At 42.8% G+C, this 22729-nt stretch overlaps 1 protein-coding gene across 2 annotated transcripts; it reads right to left on the bottom strand.

Moving 5' to 3' along the window:
• Positions 1–35: 35 nt before the first annotated feature.
• Positions 36–19623, bottom strand: LOC311112755 (uncharacterized protein). 2 transcript variants are annotated; one of them, XM_084155890.1, is made up of 4 exons: positions 19339–19623; positions 14826–15284; positions 2878–3318; positions 36–1775 (listed from the first exon to the last, which is right to left on the bottom strand). In XM_084155890.1, the coding sequence occupies exons 1-4, from the start codon at positions 19508–19510 to the stop codon at positions 808–810; spliced, it is 2040 nt and encodes a 679-aa protein (XP_084012016.1). In that variant the 5' UTR covers positions 19511–19623; the 3' UTR covers positions 36–807. The 2 variants fall into 2 exon arrangements, with proteins under 2 accessions (XP_084012016.1, XP_084012017.1); XM_084155891.1 differs by lacking the exons at positions 36–1775; positions 2878–3318 and adding an exon at positions 7271–8702.
• Positions 19624–22729: the final 3106 nt, after the last annotated feature.

The raw sequence follows: 22729 nt of genomic DNA, 5'->3' as shown, positions 1-22729 counted from the left end.
AACAGTGGGGCCCAAACAAAAAACACCCACAGGCCACCACCTATTGGGAAACCCTGCAGTAGAACAATACTTTGACATCTTGTATCCATTTATCTGTCTACGAAAAATTGAGTGTTTCCAATTCTCCAACCCCATCCCTCAGTTGTTCACCAAAAAAGTGGTGGTTGTCTGAAGTGCAGATTGCCCAAAGAGTAGCAACATTTAGCTGTCGGGTTCAGACAACCACCACATTAGATCATTGCTGTGCCATAGATACATTAGATCATTAGCGTGACACTGGACTGAGCAGGATAAGGAGGACCAGTTAGAGTCCACAGGTGATCGTGGGTGTATCTCAATACTCTTAGTCCACTCTCTGGGTGTATCTCAATACTCCATCTTAGTCCACTCTCTGGGTGTATCTCAATACTCCATCTTAGTCCACTCTCTGTGTGTATCTCAATACTCCATCTTAGTCCACTCTCTGTGGGTGTATCTCAATACTCCATCTTACTCCACTCTCTGTGTGTGTGTATCTCAATACTCCATCTTAGTCCACTCTCTGTGGGTATCTCAATACTCCATCTTAGTCCACTCTCTGTGTGTATCTCAATACTCCATCTTAGTCCACTCTCTGGGTGTATCTCAATACTCCATCTTAGTCCACTCTCTGGGTGTATCTCAATACTCCATCTTAGTCCACTCTCTGTGTCCTCACTTACTTTCTTTGTGGTTGTTTTTGACATGCCTCAACAGATGAGTCTTCTGAGTGAATCTTTTACCACAGACTGAGCAGCCATGTTGTTTCTCTCCTGTGTGAGTCTATGTTCAGCAGCCATGTTGTTTCTGATTGAAGCTTTTCCCACAGTCACCACAGCTAAATGGTGTCTCTCTGGTGTGAGTCAGTTTGTGCGTAGTTAAGGTCTCCTTGCGATTGAAACTTTTCCCACAGTCACCACAGGTGAATGGTTTCTCTCCTGTGTGAATCAGTTTATGCCTGGTTAGGTGCTCCTTGCGATTAAAGCTTTTCCTACAGTCACCACAGCTAAAAGGTTTCTCTCCAGTGTGAATCCTCATGTGCTTGGACAGAACTCCTTTGAGTTTGAAGGTCTTGCCACAAACAGGGCAGGTGAAGGGTTTCCCACCGTGACAGCGTCGGACATGGGCCTTCAGTTTACAGGTGGAGTTGTAGCGTTTTTTGCAGAAACTACATTCAATGGGTCTCTTCTTGAGGAGAGTCACATGCCTCTGCAGGTCATCTTTCAGAGCAAATGTTACACCACAGTCACGGCAGTGAGTATTTCTAGATGTGGTGCTGGGTTTGGTCTGGTGTTCCCCCAATGTTGGGTTAGAATCAAATAGTGGACTGCTGTCAAGTCCTACTGTGTCGCTGCTTACGGCTGAGCTGTGGCTGGAGGCATTGTTCTGATTATCTGGTGGGTCACAGGGAACGTCGAGACCCTTTAGGTGGGTCACAGTGCCAACAGGTTTGAGATCCACTGGTTTAGAGTCACTCTCTCTGTTCTCCACAGTCTGGGTTTGGGGAAGAGTCAAGGACTGAAGTGGGTCCTCCTGATCACATTCACTTTTCACACAGGGAGGCGTGAACATGGAGTCTTTGGTATCAAAGAGACCTTGAAGCTGCTCTTCCTCCTGACTGGTCCGGAGTTCCTCCTGTTCCTCTTTAATCTGTGTGGGCTCTGGGTCCTCCTGCCCCAGACTGGGGCTCCACTCCTGCTCACAGTGCTGCTGCTCAGGGGGAACCTCCTCTTCAGAGACAGAGAGATGCAGAGAGTCTGGAGGGAAGGAGAGGAGGAGCAGAGGTTATCATCAATATAGCACAGAATTAAATAGAACACTTGAGTTCCACATGTGAATTATAGGTTTATGATTTTAAAATTGCTTTATTGGCATTGATCAAAATAATAACAGGAGTTGGCTAAAATAAATGTGCAATGTATAGACAATACATAGACAATGTATAGACAAACAGGGGATGTCTGCTCTTGATATCTTAATAAAGCTTGTACAAGTCCTAATAATTTGAAAGATTGCTCAGAAAACTAGATGTTTTGATGACCTTACACCGATTAAGATGAGCAGTGTAAGGCGTTTACATGACTAATGCCGTACTCTGCCTACTGCCATAGTCAATTTAATATTGAATGATTCATGTGCACGTAAAACGTACTCAATGTCTCCACTAAAATGCATTGGCGTCTAATGCTAATCAAAAGGAAGAGTCGCTGGGTATGTGTACACGCACATAATCGGCAATCAAAATAAACGTTTGACCTCAGCGACCATTATATTTTTTTGTGAAGCATATTTGATTCTGAGTTGGGACATATAACGTTTGTGTGTGAAAACTATTTCTAAGATGCATACTTTCAGTTGTTCCAAACTCACTTGACTTGCACCAAATAGAGGCTTGCGCTGCTGGTGACCTCGGCTGGTGTTAGCGCATGAGCAGATCAAACACACCACTGGAACTCTGTTTAAGGTGTTTACACGTCCTAATAATTTGAAAGATTACTCTGAAAAACAGGTGTTTTAACCGGTGTATGCTTACCTAAATTAAGATCTAACTCCGATTTAAGATAAGCACAGTAAGGTTTTTACATGACTGATGCCGTAATCAATTGAATGTTTAATTATTAGTGTGCACGTAAACATATTCAATGACTCCAATGCATTGGAGTCAGAAGAGCTGCGCTATATATGCTATTTCAATAATATTTTTGTGACAGATAACTTTTGAATCATGCCCGGTGAATCTTAGCTACATTAAAAAACTGTTCTTTAAAAATGGATGAAATGGAGATCCCGGTTAGCGGAAAAACAGTTTATTAACTAAGTAGAACCGTAGCTAGCTAGGTATTAGATCTATATACAAACCTATTCTACATAGTTTTATCTCCGGTGTGATCCTCTGCAGTCTCCGTAGCAGATCATTCTCCTCCTGGTACTCTGCTACTGTTTTCACAACCTCTCCAAAAATCTCCACAGCAGCAGATGCCGTTAAACATTCATTTAAAAACACACAGAACAACTGTAGTTTAGACATTTTCAGTCGACTGAGAGTTGGGTATTCAGCTAGTATGGCTTCTTGAAGCGGGTCCTCCTGATCACATTCACTTTTCACACAGGATGGAGTGAAAACACAGTCATTGGTATCAAAGAGCTGCTCTTCCTCCTGACTGATCCTGAGTTCCTCCTGTTCCTCTTTAATCTGTGTGGGCTCTGGGTCCTCCTGCCCCAGACTGGGGCTCCACTCCTGCTCACAGTGCTGCTGCTCAGGGGGAACCTCCTCTTCAGAGACAGAGAGCTGCAGGGAGTCTGGAGGGAAGGAGAGGAGGAGCAGAGGTTATCACAGTCCCCAATGTATTTATTTGGACAGTGAAACTAACATTTACAAATGTGGCTCTACACTCCAGAATTTGGGATTTGAGATCAAATGTTTTATATGAAGTGACAGTACAGAATGTCACCTTTTATTTTAGGGAATTTTCATATCTGTTTCACCATGTAGAAATCAAAGCACTTTATGTATCTAGTCCCCCAAGGTGAATAAGTCATAAGCGTTTGGATAAATTAACTTAGTGTAATAGAGTAAAAAGTGTAGTATTTGATCCCATATTCCTTGCATTACGCTTGTTACTCCACAAACTTGTTGAATGAATTTGCAGTTTGTTTTGGTTGTGTTTTTGCCCAACAGGAACTGAATGGTGAATAATGTATTGTGTAAATTTGGAGTCCGTTTTATTGTAAATAAAATATGTTTCTGAACACTTCGGGATAATTATGAATGAATCTTCAATAATGACAAGTGAGAAAGTTAAAAGAAACAAAGATGTTCATCATAACCCAAAATGCTAACCTCCCCTGTTATTATTCATTATTTAGTCATGATTATCCGTAATCATAGTAGCATCCACATTAACGTAGAAGTGTTCAGAAACATATTATATTCTTATTATAATATAAATAATAATAATAATATGCCATTTAGCAGACGCTCTCATCTACAGCAACTCACAGGATAAATTAGGGTTGTGTACCTTGCTCAGGTGCACATCGAATTTGATAGGCTACCTGAGGCCACACATTATTCACCTTTCAGTTTCTACTCGGCAAAACATAATCCCAGTTTATATTTGCTAACATTTCTAAAAAACCTTTCGCTTTGTCATTATGGGGTATTGTGTGTAGATTGAGGAGGACATTTTTTGTATTTAATCCATTTCAGAATAAGGCTGTAATGTGGAAAAATTGAAGGTGTTGGGTTTTATTTTTTAATTGGATCTGTATGTGATGAATAGCTTGGAAGGAATGAATTAATGAGGAGCACTGTACTGATATGGATTGTTTCACATAACAGGCTGATAAGAACACTCTCTCTTTGTTGTCTGTGAAACTGTCCTTGAACATGGCTAGAGTGGATTTGTGTATTTTCGGTGCTGACTCCGCAGGTTATTATCATAGCGACTATGCCTGGCAACAAATGGAACGGATTGGCTGAAATGGAGTCTGGACCACACTCAGTCCTTTGCTCTGGTTGGCCAACAGAAGAGGTGTATGCTTTCTGTCAGAGTATTTGAGAAAGAATCTGTAAACAATAATTCTAGTTCTCTGACGGCCCTGCGTGGTTTTTCAGTGAGCCCGTATACGAACCTTCATACTTATCATACATACATTTTGCATATAATAAATTAAGCTTGGATTGAAGATCTCTTGATTCTTATTCCAATACCAGATTTGAATTACGCAATTTCTAACAAAGGGGTCTGAATTATTTCCGAATGCACTGTGCATACGTACCTACTCTACATAGTTTTATATCTGATGTGATCTGACAAAAACAACAAAATGTGGAATAAGTCAAGGGATATGAATACTTTCTGAAGGCATTGTAGCCAAGTACCTATTTTACATAGTTGTATCTCCGGTGTGATCCGCAGAAGTCTCCGTAGCCGATCATTCTCCTCCTGGTACTCCACTACCGTTTTCTCAACTGCGCCGAAAATCTCCACAGCAGCCGCAGTTAAGCGCTCATTTAAAAACACATGAAACGACTGTTGTTTAGACATTGTAAGTCGACTGATAACTAGTTGGCTATTCAGCTGGTAGCTTCTTCCACGAGGAAAAAATGGTGTTCACAAAAAACAAATCCATTCGCAATTTCACTTCCGCATTCTTCTTCTGTTTGTATCAGCGGGTGTTAAGCCCATAAAGACAGCACAGCGCCTCTACGTGGACGGAGCGTTACCTACAACGTACATACTAGTAGTGATAATGGAAATAGATAACTACATGTGGGGAAAACGTTATAATATGTTATATAATTTATTGTATGAACTGAATTGAAAGACAACTCATTGTAACACAGGCGACTCCTGAAAGCTGCAACGGCTTGGGCCTTCATTCTATAGCTAGAGGACTCCTGATATCTCCAGGAGTGATAAATATATGTTTTGTCTTTATCTGTTATGGTCTAGTGCTGTCTTGTTGCTAGCTAGGGCCATCTACTTTAAGTGCTGCCTGTCTTCCCAGTGGCCTACGTAGTGTGTGAACTGCTGACTGCTCCACACCTCACATCTCTCACTATTTTACCTAGTTATTTACAGATTATCTCATTTTGCTCTTTTGTAGCTTTGTCAACTACAGTGGGGAAAAAAAGTATTTAGTCAGCCACCAATTGTGCAAGTTCTCCCACTTAAAAAGATGAGAGAGGCCTGTAATTTTCATCATAGGTACACGTCAACTATGACAGACAAAATGAGAAAAAGAAATCCAGAAAATCACATTGTAGGATTTTTAATGAATTTATTTGCAAATTATGGTGGAAAATAAGTATTTGGTCAATAACAAAAGTTTCTCAATACTTTGTTATATACCCTTTGTTGGCAATGACACAGGTCAAACGTTTCTGTAAATCTTCACAAGGTTTTCACACACTGTTGCTGGTATTTTGTCCCATTCCTCCATGCAGATCTCCTCTAGAGCAGTGATGTTTTGGGGCTGTCGCTGGGCAACACAGACTTTCAACTCCCTCCAAAGATTTTCTATGGGGTTGAGATCTGGAGACTGGCTAGGCCACTCCAGGACCTTGAAATGCTTCTTACGAAGCCACTCCTTCGTTGCCCGGGCGGTGTGTTTGGGATCATTGTCATGCTGAAAGACCCAGCCACGTTTCATCTTCAATGCCCTTGCTGATGGAAGGAGGTTTTCACTCAAAATCTCACGATACATGGCCCCATTCATTCTTTCCTTTACACGGATCAGTCGTCCTGGTCCCTTTGCAGAAAAACAGCCCCAAAGCATGATGTTTCCACCCCCATGCTTCACAGTAGGTATGGTGTTCTTTGGATGCAACTCAGCATTCTTTGTCCTCCAAACACGACGAGTTGAGTTTTTACCAAAAAGTTATATTTTGGTTTCATCTGACCATATGACATTCTCCCAATCCTCTTCTGGATCATCCAAATGCACTCTAGCAAACTTCAGACGGGCCTGGACATGTACTGGCTTAAGCAGGGGGACACGTCTGGCACTGCAGGATTTGAGTCCCTGGCGGCGTAGTGTGTTACTGATGGTAGGCTTTGTTACTTTGGTCCCAGCTCTCTACAGGTCATTCATTAGGTCCCCTCGTGTGGTTCTGGGATTTTTGCTCACCGTTCTTGTGACCATTTTGACCCCATGGGGTGAGATCTTGCATGGAGCCCCAGATCGAGGGAGATTATCAGTGGTCTTGTATGTCTTCCATTTCCTAATAATTGCTCCCACAGTTGATTTCTTCAAACCAAGCTGCTTACCTATTGCAGATTTAGTCTTCCCAGCCTGGTGCAGGTCTACAATTTTGTTTCTGGTGTCCTTTGACAGCTCTTTGGTCTTGGCCATAGTGGAGTTTGGAGTGTGACTGTTTGAGGTTGTGGACAGGTGTCTTTTATACTGATAACAAGTTCAAACAGGTGCCATTAATACAGGTAACGAGTGGAGGACAGAGGAGCCTCTTAAAGAAGAAGTTACAGGTCTGTGAGAGCCAGAAATCTTGCTTGTTTGTAGGTGACCAAATACTTATTTTCCACCATAATTTGCAAATAAATTCATAAAAAATCCTACAATGTGATTTGCTGGAATTTTTTTCCTCAATTTGTCTGTCATAGTTGACGTGTACCTATGATGAAAATTACAGGCCTCTCTCATCTTTTTAAGTGGGAGAACTTGCACAATTGGTGGCTGACTAAATACTTTTTTTCCCCACTGTATATCGTATAGCAATACATATCGTATCGGCACCTAAGTATGATGATATGGTTTTGTGAGGTCCCTGGTGATTCAATACATATCGTATCGGCACTTAGAGTGGCATATCTTGGCATTTTTCCTATTTTGGTGCCTTACAGTTACCTGACAGACAATCTCTTTGTCCTAATGTTCTTTCCTCTTTCAGTTTCTGTCCTGTTTCCTCTCTTTGTGGACTTTATCCACATGCCTCAACAGATTAGCCTTCCGGGTGAATCTTTTACCACAGACTGAGCAGCCATGTTGTTTCTCTCCTGTGTGAGTCAGTATATGCTTGGTTAGGCTATTCTTGAGACTGAAGCTTTTCCCACAGTCACCACAGCTAAATGGTTTCTCTCCTGTGTGAGTCAGTTTGTGCCTCCTTAGGTCCGCCTTCCGATTGAAGCTTTTCCCGCAGTCACCACAGCTAAATGGTTTCTCTCCTGTGTGAGTCAGTTTGTGCATGGTTAGGTGCCCCTTCCGATAGAAGCTTTTCCCGCAGTCACCACAGCAAAATGATTTCTCTCCTGTGTGAGTCAGTTTGTGCAGGGTTAGGTCCGCCTTCCGATTGAAGCTTTTCCCACAGTCACCACAGCTAAATGGTTTCTCTCCTGTGTGAGTCAGTTTATGTTCAGTTAGGCTCACCTTCCGATTGAAGCTTTTCCCACAGTCACCACAGCTAAATGGTTTATCTCCTGTGTGAATCCTCATGTGCTTGGACAGAACTCCTTTGTATTTGAAGGTCTTTCCACAAACAGGGCAGGTGCAGGGATTCCCACCTTGACAGAGTTTGACGTGGGCCTTCAGTTTACAGGTGGAGTTGTAGAGTTTTTTGCAGAAGTGGCATTCACCGAGTCTCTTCTTGGTGAGAGTCACATGCCTCTGCAGGTCATCTTTCAGAGCAAATGTTTCACCACAGTCACAGAAGCAGTGAGTATTTCTAGACTTGGTGCTGGGTTTGAAACCGTGTTCCCCCATTGGTGCGTTGGGATCCAATGTTGGGCTGCTGTCAAGTCCTACTGGGTCGCTGCTTACGGCTGAGCTGTGGCTGGAGGCATTGTTTTGATTATCTGGAGGGTCACAGGGAATGTCCAGACCCTTTAGGTGGGTCACAGTGCCAAAAGGTTTGAGATCCACTGGTTTAGAGCCATTCTGTCTGTTCTCCACAGCCTGGGTTTGGGGAAGAGTCAAGGACCAAAGTGGGTCCTCCTGATCACATTCACTTTTCACACAGGAAGGAGTGAACATGGAGTCTTTGGTATCAAAGAGCCCTTGAAGCTGCTCTTCCTCCTGACTGGTCCTGAGTTCCTCCTGTTCCTCTTTAATCTGTGTGGGCTCTGGGTCCTCCTGCCCCAGACTGGGGCTCCACTCCTGCTCACAGTGCTGCTGCTCAGGGGGAACCTCCTCTTCAGAGACAGAGAGAGAGAGCTGCAGGGAGTCTGGAGGGAAGGAGAGGAGCAGAGGTTACCTAGCTATACAGCCTTGATCCAGAGGTTACCTAGCTATACAGCCTTGATCCAGAGGTTACCTAGCTATACAGCCTTGATCCAGAGGTTACCTAGCTATACAGCCTTGATCCAGAGGTTACCTAGCTATACAGCCTTGATCCAGAGGTTACCTAGCTATACAGCCTTGATCCAGAGGTTACCTAGCTATACAGCCTTGATCCAGAGGTTACCTAGCTATACAGCCTTGATCCAGAGGTTACCTAGCTATACAGCCTTGACCCAGAGGTTACCTAGCTATACAGCCTTGATCCAGAGGTTACCTAGCTATACAGCCTTGATCCAGAGGTTACCTAGCTATACAGCCTTGATCCAGAGGTTACCTAGCTATACAGCCTTGATCCAGAGGTTACCTAGCTATACAGCCTTGATCCAGAGGTTACCTAGCTATACAGCCTTGATCCAGAGGTTACCTAGCTATACAGCCTTGATCCAGAGGTTACCTAGCTATACAGCCTTGACCCAGAGGTTACCTAGCTATACAGCCTTGATCCAGAGGTTACCTAGCTATACAGCCTTGATCCAGAGGTTACCTAGCTATACAGCCTTGATCCAGAGGTTACCTAGCTATACAGCCTTGATCCAGAGGTTACCTAGCTATACAGCCTTGATCCAGAGGTTACCTAGCTATACAGCCTTGATCCAGAGGTTACCTAGCTATACAGCCTTGATCCAGAGGTTACCTAGCTATACAGCCTTGACCCAGAGGTTACCTAGCTATACAGCCCTGATCCAGAGGTTACCTAGCTATACAGCCTTGATCCAGAGGTTACCTAGCTATACAGCCTTGATCCAGAGGTTATCTAGCTATACAGCCTTGATCCAGAGGTTACCTAGCTATACAGCCTTGATCCAGAGGTTACCTAGCTATACAGCCTTGATCCAGAGGTTACCTAGCTATACAGCCTTGATCCAGAGGTTACCTAGCTATACAGCCTTGATCCAGAGGTTACCTAGCTATACAGCCTTGATCCAGAGGTTACCTAGCTATACAGCCTTGATCCAGAGGTTACCTAGCTATACAGCCTTGATCCAGAGGTTACCTAGCTATACAGCCTTGATCCAGAGGTTACCTAGCTATACAGCCTTGATCCAGAGGTTACCTAGCTATACAGCCTTGATCCAGAGGTTACCTAGCTATACAGCCTTGATCCAGAGGTTACCTAGCTATACAGCCTTGATCCAGAGGTTACCTAGCTATACAGCCTTGATCCAGAGGTTACCTAGCTATACAGCCTTGACCCAGAGGTTACCTAGCTATACAGCCCTGATCCAGAGGTTACCTAGCTATACAGCCTTGATCCAGAGGTTACCTAGCTATACAGCCTTGATCCAGAGGTTATCTAGCTATACAGCCTTGATCCAGAGGTTACCTAGCTATACAGCCTTGATCCAGAGGTTACCTAGCTATACAGCCTTGATCCAGAGGTTACCTAGCTATACAGCCTTGATCCAGAGGTTACCTAGCTATACAGCCTTGATCCAGAGGTTACCTAGCTATACAGCCTTGATCCAGAGGTTACCTAGCTATACAGCCTTGATCCAGAGGTTACCTAGCTATACAGCCTTGATCCAGAGGTTACCTAGCTATACAGCCTTGATCCAGAGGTTACCTAGCTATACAGCCTTGATCCAGAGGTTACCTAGCTATACAGCCTTGATCCAGAGGTTACCTAGCTATACAGCCTTGATCCAGAGGTTACCTAGCTATACAGCCTTGATCCAGAGGTTACCTAGCTATACAGCCTTGACCCAGAGGTTACCTAGCTATACAGCCTTGATCCAGAGGTTACCTAGCTATACAGCCTTGATCCAGAGGTTACCTAGCTATACAGCCTTGATCCAGAGGTTACCTAGCTATACAGCCTTGATCCAGAGGTTACCTAGCTATACAGCCTTGATCCAGAGGTTACCTAGCTATACAGCCTTGATCCAGAGGTTACCTAGCTATACAGCCTTGATCCAGAGGTTACCTAGCTATACAGCCTTGACCCAGAGGTTACCTAGCTATACAGCCCTGATCCAGAGGTTACCTAGCTATACAGCCTTGATCCAGAGGTTACCTAGCTATACAGCCTTGATCCAGAGGTTACCTAGCTATACAGCCTTGATCCAGAGGTTACCTAGCTATATAAAACCTCAGAGTTCCGACACCCTAGGTCTGGAAAAAAATATAGTGTTAAAGGCGTGGTCACATGACATGTGATTTACATCCTACGCTGTGTTTGTGACAACATGTACGTGGGCCAGACATCCAGATGCTTGAAACAGAGATGTAGCAAGGACGAAAATGATCGTGTTGCTTGTCACTTTGTCCGGTGCTCTCACAGTGTGTCTTCTCTTCAATTCCAGGTGGAAGTGGCACCAAGAGGAGGAGACAACTCTGCTGGATACAGTGGCGAAAGTATTCACCCCCCTTAACACCTGGAATTAAAATTGATTTTTGGGGGGGTTTGTATCATTTGATTTACACAACAAGCCTACCACTTTGAAGATGCAAAATATTTTTTTGTGTGAAACAAACAAGAACTTGAGTGTGCATAACTATTCACCCCCCCCAAAGTCAATACTTTGTAGAACCACCTTTTGCAGCAATTACAGCTGCAAGTCTCTTGCGGTATGTCTCTATAAGCTTGGCACATCTAGCCACTGGGATTTTTGCCCATTCTTCAAGGCAAAACTGCTCCAGCTCCTTGAAGTTGGATGGGTTCCGCTGGTGTACAGCAATCTTTAAGTCATACCACAGATTCTCAGTTGGATTGAGGTCTGGGCTTTGACTAGGCCATTCCAAGACATTTAAATGTTTCCCCTTAAACCACTCAAGTGCTGCATTAGCAGTATGCTTAGTGTCATTGTCCTGCTGGAAGGTGAACCTCCGTCCCAGTCTCAAATCTCTGGAAGACTGAAAACAGGTTTCCCTCAAGAATTTCCCTGTATTTAGCGCCATCCATCATTCCTTCAATTCTGACCAGTTTCCCAGTCCATGCCGATGAAAAACATCCCCACAGTGAAGCATGGTGGTGGCAGCATCATGCTGTGGGGATGTTTTTCATCGGCATGATGGTGTTCTCGGGTTGATGAGAGGTGTTGGGTTTGTGCCAGACATAGCGTTTCATTGATGGCCAAAAAGCTCAATTTTAGTCTCATCTGACCAGAGTACCTTCTTCCATATGTTTGGGGAGTCTCTCACATGGCTATTGGCAAACATCAAACGTGTTTGCTTATTTTTTTATTTAAGCAATGGCTTTTTTCTGGCCACTCGTCCGTAAAGCCCAGCTCTGTGGAGTGTACAGCTTAAAGTGGTCCTATGGACAGATACTCCAATCTCTGCTGTGGAGCTTTGCAGCTCCTTCAGGGTTATCTTTGCTCCCTTTGTTGCCTCTGATTAATGCCCTCCTTGCCTGGTCCGTGAGTTTTGGTGGGCGGCCCCTCTCTTGGCAGGTTTGTTGTGGTACCATATTCTTTCAATTTTATTTATAATGGATTTAATGGTGCTCGGTGGGATGTTCAAAGTTTCTGATATTTTTTTATAACCCAACCCAGATCTGTACTTCTCCACAACTTTGTCCCTGACCTGTTTGGACAGCTCCTTGGTCTTCATGGTGCCACTTGCTTAGTGGTGTCCCTTGCTTAGTGGTGTTGCAGACTCTGGGACCTTTCAGAACAGGTGTATATTTACTGAGATCATGTGACACTTAGATTGTACACATGTTACTTTATTTAACTAATTATGTGACTTCTGAAGGTAATTGGTTGCACCAGATCTTATTTAGGGGCTTCATAGCAAAGGGGGTGAATACATATGCACACACCACTTTTCTGTTATTTATTTATTAGAATTTTTTGAAACAAGTTATTTTTTTCATTTTACCTCACCAATTTGGACTATTTTGTGTACATGAAATCCAAATAAAAATCCATTTAAATTACAGGTTGTAATGCAACAAAATAGGAAAAACACCAAGGGGGATGAATACATTTTAGGCCTCCAACTCAATCATCAAGTTTGCAGACGACACAACAGTAGTAGGTAGATCACCAAAAATGACGAGACGGCTTCAAGTTCCTCGGCGTACACATCACTGACAATCTGAAATGGTCCACCCACACAGACAGTGTGGTGAAGAAGGCGCAATAGCCTCAGGAGGCTGAAGGATTTCGGCTTGGCCCCTAAGAACCTCAGAAACTTTTACAGATGCATAATTGAGAGCATCCTGTCGGGCTGTATCACCGCCTGGTACGGCAACTGCACCGCCCACAACCAATGTACAGGAAGGCCAAAAGGATCATCAAGGACATCAACCACCTGAGCCACAGCATGTTCAGAAGGCGAGGCCACTACAGGTGCATCAAAGCTGGGACCGAGAGACTGGAAAAACAGTTTCTATCTCAAGGCCATCAGACTGTTAAATAGCCATCACTAGCCGGCTACCACCCGGTTACTCAACCCTGCACCTTAGAGGCTGCTGCCCTATGTACAAAGACATGGAATCACTGGTCACTTGTTAGATTAATTTGTATTTTAAGAATAATGACTAAAGGATTTCACCCCAAATACAGTATAAATGTGTAAACTGTGTTAGAATGATCAACCCACTAACAGAGGGGGGCGGGACTAAACATTCCAGGGTGAAGGAGAAAGGTGGAAACTGTTTAAGAAAGCCTCCTAAAGGTGGGCGGAGCAAAGTGCCTTTGTGTGTCAAGGGGTATAAAACAGGAGTGTATGGGTTTTGGCGCCAGAGCTCTCCATGAATAAAAATACAGATCATTCTTGCTGGTTGTGGACCTTGAATCATTTATGATTAAAACCAGAGCCTTACAACCCCTGGTAATGATTCAAGCTTAGGTTGAATTAGAGATAGAAATTCTCTTAACATCACTTTAATAATGAAAACTGTAACATACTGCACTCAGGACCTCAGACTGGGGCGAAGGCTCACCTTCCAACAGGACAACAACCCTAAGCACACAGCCAAGACATCGCAGGAATGGCTTTGGGACAAGTCTCTGAATGTCCTTGAGTGGCCCAGCCAGAGCCCGGACTTGAACCCAATCTAACATCTCTGCAGAGACCTGAAAATAGCTGTGCAGCGATGCTCCCCACCCAACCTGACAGAGCTTGAGAGGATCTGCAGAGAAAAATAGGAGAAACTCGCCAAATACACGTGTGCCAAGCTTGTAGCGTCATACCCAAGAAGACTTGAGGCTGTAATCGCTGCCAAAGGTGCTTCAACAAAGTACTGAGTAAAGGATCTGAAAAATTATTTCAGTTTTTCATAACTTTGCAAAAATATCTAAACGGGTTTTCCTTTGTCATTATGGGGTATTGTGTGTAGATTGATGAGGAAAAAAAACAATTTAATTAATTTTAGAATAAGGCTGTAACGTAACAAAATGTGGAATAAGTCAAGCGGTCTGAATACTTTCCGAATGCACTGTAGTGTTATATATGTGTTGACCTTTCATTTTAGTCTGATAGTTTGTATTGCTCTCTGTTGGAGAGTATTGGTTCCTTATACAAACACCTCATTTTCTATTTGTACATGTGTCTTGTTCTAGTAGAATTACATCTATATGTACTGTTCTCTCTGATATGACATCTAGTGGCCCTTTGGGTTACTTTAGATTACGACAGGTGTGTGTGTAATTATCTCTGGCTCGCTAAGGCTGCCCAAGTCTGATCTTTTTCCCATTCATTGGTCATTTGACCAATCAGATCAGCACACACAAAAAAAAATCTGGTTTGAAAACTTCTGATGTGATTGGTCAAAAGACCAATTAGTGGAAAAAAAACTATCAGAATTGGTCTGAATAAACGCAGCGTTAGTGGCCTTATCTGTCCCACTGTTTGTAGAGATTTGCTCTGATGAAGGTTGAATGACCGAAAGCCAATAAAGACATTTGAATCTGTTTCTTTTTTTTCCTGTTTCTTAACATTCAAATAACTTCCTGGTTTTCGTGACACAGACACGTCTTTATCCATGTACAGTAAAAGTAAATAAAAACATCTTAATTGAATAGAACTGTATGAAGATATCAGAAGATCTACATACAAACCTATTCTACATAGTTTTATCTCCGGTGAGATCCGCAGCAGTCTCCGTAGTCGATCATTCTCCTCCTGGTACTCCGCTACTGTTTTCGCAAATGCCCCAGAAATCTCCACAGCAGCAAACACCGTTAAACACTCATTTAAAAACTCTCGAAACGACTGTAGTTTAGACATTTTCAGTCGACTGAGAGTTGGGTGTTCAGCTAGTATGGCTTCTTGAAGCGGGTCCTCCAGATCACATTCACTTTTCACACAGGAAGGAGTACATTTGAACTCTATGATATCAGCCTCCAGCCCTCGAAGCTGCTCTTCCTCCTGACTGGTCCTGAGTTCCTCCTGTTCCTCTTTAATCTGTGTGGGCTCTGGGTCCTCCTGCCCCAGACTGGGGCTCCACTCCTGCTCACAGTGCTGCTGCTCAGGGGGAACCTCCTCTTCAGAAACAGAGACAGAGAGTTGCAGGGAGTCTGGAGGGAAGGAGAGGAGGAGCAGAGGTTACCACAGTCCCCAAATCCAGAACTAATTCTAGAAAGCGTCCAGTATTATATAGAGCCATTGTTGCATGGAACTCTGTTTCATCTCATACAGCTCAAATAAACAGCAAACCTGGTTTAAATAAAACGGATAAAGCAACACCTCACGGCACAACGCCTCTCCCCTATTTGACTTAGATATGTTGTGTGTATGTACAGTCGTGGTCAAAAGTTTTGAGAATGACACAAGTATTGGTCTTCACAAAGTTTGCTGCTTCAGTGTTTTTAGATATTTTGGTCAGATGTTACTATGGTATACTGAAGTAAAATTACAAGCATTCCATAAGTGTCAAAGGCTTTTATTGACAATTACATTAAGTTTATGCAAAGAGTCAATATTTGCAGTGTTGACCCTTCTTTTTCAAGACCTCTGCAATCCGCCCTGGCATGCTGTCAATTAACTTCTGGGCCACATCCTGACTGATGGCAGCCCATTCTTGCATAATCAATGCTTGGAGTTTGTCAGAATTTGTGGGTTTTTGTTTGTCCACCTGCCTCTTGAGGATTGACCACAAGTTCTCAATGGGGAGTTTCCTGGCCATGGACCCAAAATGTCAATGTTTTGTTCCCCGAGCCACTTAGTTATCACTTTTGCCTCATGGCAAGGTGCTCCATCATGCTGGAAAGGGCATTGTTCGTCACCAAACTGTTATTGGATGGTTGGGAGAAGTTGCTCTCGGAGGATGTGTTGGTACCATTTTTTATTCATGGCTGTGTTCTTAGGCAGAATTGTGAGTGAGCCATCTCCCTTGGCTGAGAAGCAACCCCACACATGAATGGTCTCAGGATGCTTTACTGTTGGCATGATACAGGACTGATGGTAGCGCTCAACTTGACTTCTCCGGACAAGCTTTTTTCCGGATGCACTCACACCTGCCTGCTGCCATTCCTGAGCAAGCTCTGCACTTGTGGTGCCCCGATCCCGCAGTTGAATCAACTTTAGGAGACGGTCCTGGCGCTTGCTGGACTTCTTGTGTGCCCTGAAGCCTTCTTCACAACAATTGAACCTCTCTCCTTGAAGTTCTTGATGATCCGATAAATGATTGATTTAGGTGCAATCTTACTAGCAGCAATATCCTTGCCTGTGAAGCCCTTTTTGTGCAAAGCAATGATGATGGTACGTGTTTCCTTGCAGGTAACCATGGTTAACAGAGGAAGAACAATGATTTCAAGCACCACCCACCTTTTAAAGCTTCCAGTCTGTTATTCTAACTCAATCAGCATGACAGAGTGATATCCAGCCTTGTCCTCGTCAACACTCACCTGTGTTAATGAGAGAACCACTGACATGATGTCAGCTGGTCCTTTTGTGGCAGGGCTGAAATGCAGTGGAAATCTTTTTGGGGGATTAAGTTCATTTTCATGGCAAAGAGGGACTTTGCAATTAAATGCAATTCATCTGATCACACTTCATAACATTCTGGAGTATATGCAAATTGCCATCATAAAAACTGAGGCAGCAGACTTTGTGAAAATTAATTTGCGTCATTCTCAAAACTTTTGATCACGACTGTACTGATATGTAGGCACGTGTACCTTTTTAAAAACATTTATGTACTTCTGTCCTTGAGCTGTTCTTGTATATTAATGTTCTGTATTATGTCATGTTTCATGTTTTGTGTGGACCCCAGGAAGAGTAGCTGCGCTTTTGCAACAGCTAATGGGAATCCTAATAAAATACCAAATTACCACATTATGAGTCATAATACCCATAAAACCTAACGGTCAAACAGGGAAATGGTTCTAATCGTTTTTCCACCATTCATTTTTCCCATAAGTGATTTTACAATGACTTAAAATAAGGACTGTGTTTCATGTAGGCTTACCCTGGCGTGAACTTTTGATAACTGTGTAAATCTCTCTAGGACAAGGTGACATTTATCAATATATTCACTTCTATTCATCCCCCAAAAATGAAATGCTAATTAGCTCCTAATGTGGCTATCATAAAGAACTACAAACGCCATGATGATCTGGACGAGACTGCCGAATCGAGGCAAAGTTAAGAATCTCATGATTAACTATCTAATGTTATCTAAATGTAGTCTTTAAACAGACAATTCTGTGAACTGTCTTGTGCAAGTTTTAAATGGACAAAATACCTGTTAGCAAAGGTGTCAGCTAGAGAGGACGTGCAGGCGCTTGCAGGGATTTGTAGTTTTGATTGATGTCTCCTTTGATGCTAATTAGCATTTTAGAATCAGAGTAAATAGAACCGAATATCAGTGGAGGCTCCTCAGAACAAGGGGAAGACCATCCTCCTCAGTGAATTTCATAAAAATAAAAATAGTGAAACATTTAAAAAAGTTATCCTTTTTAGATAAAACTACAATAATATATTCACATCACCAAATAAATTATTAATACACACAGTAGCCTCAGCAGAAACATGTTGTAGCCGGAGGACAGCTAGTTTCTATCCTCCTCTGGGTACATTGACTTCAATACAAAACCTAGGAGGTTCATGGTTCTCACCCTCTTCAATAGACTTACACAGTATTTATGAAAACTTCCAGACAACATCCTCCAACCTATCAGAGCTCTTGCAGCATGAACTGACATGTTGTCCACACAATCATAGGATTGGATAATGAATCTAGTACTGAAAGCATAAGCTACAGCTAGCTAGCACTGCACTGCATAAAATGTGGTGAGTAGTTGACTCAAAGTGAGAGGAAGACAATAGTTGAACACTTTTGAACAAATTCATTTCTTCAAATTTAGGAGGAGAGACAGCTAGCTATATTTTGTATATATTTCAAATCCACTTTCACTTACTTAGCGAATGCAGCTAGCTAGTTTATCCAACTCAAACAGAGATGGATACTATGTTAGCTAGCTGGCTATCCGACACTGGAACTCTTCCAAGTCAATGTAAGCTTTAGGTTCTATTAATTTATTGCCACCGGGGCCCACCGGTGTAACTGCTAAACTGCTTGCTGACTACACTGTACTTCATGATTGTAGAGGGTTTACTAACGCGTTAGTTCTAGTAGCTATGCTGACTATGACGTTAGCTAATAATGGTTACAACGATGTAGGCTGTGTGTAGCGGTTAGTGGTTATGATATGAAGGTTTGGCTTGGAAAGATTTTTTCGCCACAGACAGCTAAACGGAAGCAAACGGAACAGGGATAAACATACTGGAATTTGTCCAATAGAAACACTTGTTTGCAACTGTTGGACTAATGATATCAGCTAGATGCAGGCAAGAGTGTGCAAGGTGGTATTAAATGTGTCGCTGTCTGTCACCTTGATTACTCAAATGTTTCTCAACCTGTGCATCTACGTTGTAAACTTTCATTCATGGGCTAGTTTGTAGCAACCTCATGATGGGTATAGGGAACATGTGAGTATCATGTAGTAGCCTAAACCTAGCAATGTTACATTGAGCTGGGTGAATGGAATATGAATGAGTCATTCAATATGCTGTAATAGAAATAAGGCTGTGCTCATAAATATATTGCTAAAAGACCTTGTCTGAGAGAGATTTACATGGTTATCAAAACATCAAGCCAGGGTAAACCTACATGAAACACTTATTTTAAGGTTTTTCTAAAATCCCCTATGGGAAAAATGAATGGTGGGAAAACAATTGGAACCATTTCCCTGATTGACCGCTAGGTTTTATGGGAATTATGACACCTGCACTGTGGGGTTCTATACAGGCTTCACACATCAGGGTTGGGGTCAATTTGAATTTTTAAACAAGTAAATTCAAGACTAGGTAAACTATAATTCCAATTCAATAATTAAAAACTAGAATCCATTTTCAATTACTTCTCAGTAACTGAAGATAAGCTATTTATTTCTAAAGCTTATACATTTTTGAATTATAAATTAAAATCACTTCCTGTTTTTAGGACAATGTTTTATCCATGCATGGTAACTTTAAAAACAACTTCTTAAAAATGGATGAAGTGGTGATCAGTTAACAGTTCATCAATAAAGTGGAACTATAGCTAGCTATCAGTATCTACATACGAACCAATTCGACATAGTTGTATGTCTGGTGTCAACCTCAAACGCAGCATTCTCCGTAGCTGATCATTCTCCTCCTGGTACTCCACTACCGTTTTCTCAACTGCCCCGAAAATCTCCACAGCAGCCGCCGTTAAACGCTCATTTAAAAACATACGCAACAACTGTAGTTTAGACATTTTCTGTCAAATTAGAGTTGGGTACCCTATTTAGCTTAGTCAGTAAGTCTTTCTTTACGCCACACAAGGAACATATTTTTTTTTACTCGTTACCAATCCTACTTCCGTGTTCTAGTGAAGGAATCTTAAGACATCCTTTGTTCTAGTAGTTGGTGACGAACCCCAACAGCGCCACCAGCTGGATGGGAGTTTACTGTGCAAGGCTGCCTACAGACCAGTAGGAAAGGAAAACGATGACTACATGTAGATAAACAGTGGTTAACATTAGTATAGGATGATCTGGGAGAATCAATTATTCATCAGGAGTCAACTGTTTATCATTACTCCATACAAGATTAAATCAACATGAATGAGCAGCATTAGTAACTTTCGTAACGTCTGAGATCCCCAGAGATTGGAAAGCTACCGCGGTCATCCCCCTCTTCAAAGGGGGTGACACTCTAGAGTGAAGAATTTGAACAGCAGACCTGTGAATGTCCTACAACCCTCTGTACTGTTTGATCATTACCAAATAATTCAAATCACATCAAACTTTATTTACATGCAATGTTTTACGACATTAAATCCATCAGAGATCTATTTATCTGAGACCCACAGTATGAATGGTCTGGAGTTGCTCTCCTTTCCTAAGAGTGTTGTCCACATCCTGCCTTGTTATTCCCATTTCCTGACTGAAGATGTTCTTTCTTCTTTCCTCTCTTTGTGGATATTATCCATATGCTTCAGCAGATGAGTCTTCTGAGTGAATCTTTTACCACAGACTGAGCAGCCATGTTGTTTATCTCCTGTGTGAGTCTATGTTCAGTTAGGTGCTTCTTGCGATTTAAGCTTTTAGACATGCCTGAGTGCAAATAGCTAGGGCCAGCTTCCAAACCGAGATTGTAGATTTTTTACAAAGTCCATATTGATACAGAAACAATAAACAATAATTACAATTTTTTTAAATAACAAGCTGATTGACAAAGTCATAAAAAATTGAAAGAATTGAACGCTACCAACCCTCCAAAGAATAGCCAAAAACACTTATTACTCTGGATACATAATAATAAGCATTTGGTATTTTATTAGGATCCCCATTAGCTATTGCGAAAGCAGTAGCTACTTTTCCAGGGGTCCACACAAAACAGGAAATAATACAGAACATGAGAGAACACCTCACTCTGACCATTTTACTCGCCCTAGCAGAGCTGGTTAGGCTGTTTTCATGTTATCCAGAGCATTGGTGAATGTAACTGTGCTAATGGCAACAATTGAATTACGCATTTTTGCAGTTGTTTACTGACACCCGCCATATTTTCAAACGCACCCGAATTAACAATGTCCTGGAACTTTTAGCATATTAATTATATCCATTCTATGACCAATAAGGGTACTACATACCAGTGGAGGCTGCTTAGGGGAGGACGGCTCATAATAATGTCTGGAATGGAGTCAATTGAGTGGTATCATCCACATGGAAACCACTTGATGTGGTAGAAGCCATTCCATTGACTCAATTCCAGCCATTAATATGAGCCGTCCATATGTGGGAACTCCTTCAAGACTGTTGGAAAAGTATTCCAGATTAAACTGGTTAAGAGAATGCCAAGAGTGGCTACTTTGAAGAATCTCAAATATAAAATACATTTTGATTTGTTTAAATTTTTTGGTTACTACAAGATTCCATGTGTGTTATTTTATAGTTTTGATGTCTTCACTATTATTCTACAATGTAGAAAATAGTAAAAATAAAGACAAACCCTGGAAGGAGTAGGTGGGTGTGTCCAACCTTTTGACTGGTACTGTAGATGTACATGACAACAACATGGTAGCAACACAACATGGCAGCAACACAACATGGCAGCAACACAACATGACAGCAACACAACATGGCAGCAGCACAACATGGCAGCAGCACAACATGGCAGCAGCACAACATGGCAGCAACACAACATGGCAGCAACACAACATGGCAGCAGCACAACATGGCAGCAGCAAAACATGGCAGCAGCACAACATGGCAGCAACACAACATGACAGCAACACAATATGGCAGCAACACAACATGACAGCAACACAACATGGCAGCAACACAACATGGCAGCAACACAACATGACAGCAACACAACATGGCAGCAACACAACATGACAGCAACACAACATGGCAGCAGCACAACATGGCAGCAACACAACATGGCAGCAACACAACATGACAGCAACACAACATGGCAGCAGCACAACATGGCAGCAGCACAACATGGCAGCAGCACAACATGGCAGCAACACAACATGGCAGCAACACAACATGGCAGCAGCACAACATGGCAGCAGCAAAACATGGCAGCAGCACAACATGGCAGCAACACAACATGACAGCAACACAATATGGCAGCAACACAACATGACAGCAACACAACATGGCAGCAACACAACATGGCAGCAACACAACATGACAGCAACACAACATGGCAGCAACACAACATGACAGCAACACAACATGGCAGCAGCACAACATGGCAGCAACACAACATGGCAGCAACACAACATGGCAGCAACACAACATGGCAGCAACACAACATGACAGCAGCACAACATGGCAGCAACACAACATGGCAGCAGCACAACATGGCAGCAGCACAACATGGCAGCAACACAACATGGCAGCAACACAACATGGCAGCAACACAACATGACAGCAACACAACATGGCAGCAACACAACATGGCAGCAACACAACATGACAGCAACACAACATGGCAGCAGCACAACATGGCAGCAACACAACATGACAGCAACACAACATGGCAGCAGCACAACATGGCAGCAGCACAACATGGCAGCAGCACAACATGGCAGCAACACAACATGGCAGCAACACAACATGGCAGCAACACAACATGACAGCAACACAACATGGCAGCAACACAACATGGCAGCAACACAACATGACAGCAACACAACATGGCAGCAACACAACATGACAGCAACACAACATGGCAGCAGCACAACATGGCAGCAACACAACATGGCAGCAACACAACATGGCAGCAACACAACATGGCAGCAACACAACATGACAGCAGCACAACATGGCAGCAACACAACATGGCAGCAGCACAACATGGCAGCAGCACAACATGGCAGCAACACAACATGGCAGCAACACAACATGGCAGCAACACAACATGACAGCAACACAACATGGCAGCAACACAACATGGCAGCAACACAACATGACAG

Source organism: Coregonus lavaretus (assembly GCF_964263955.1).
Source record: "Coregonus lavaretus genome assembly, chromosome: 39".
Taxonomy (NCBI): domain Eukaryota; kingdom Metazoa; phylum Chordata; class Actinopteri; order Salmoniformes; family Salmonidae; genus Coregonus; species Coregonus lavaretus.
The sequence above is the reverse complement of the archived record's forward strand: the minus strand, read 5'-3'. Positions and strand labels throughout refer to the sequence as shown.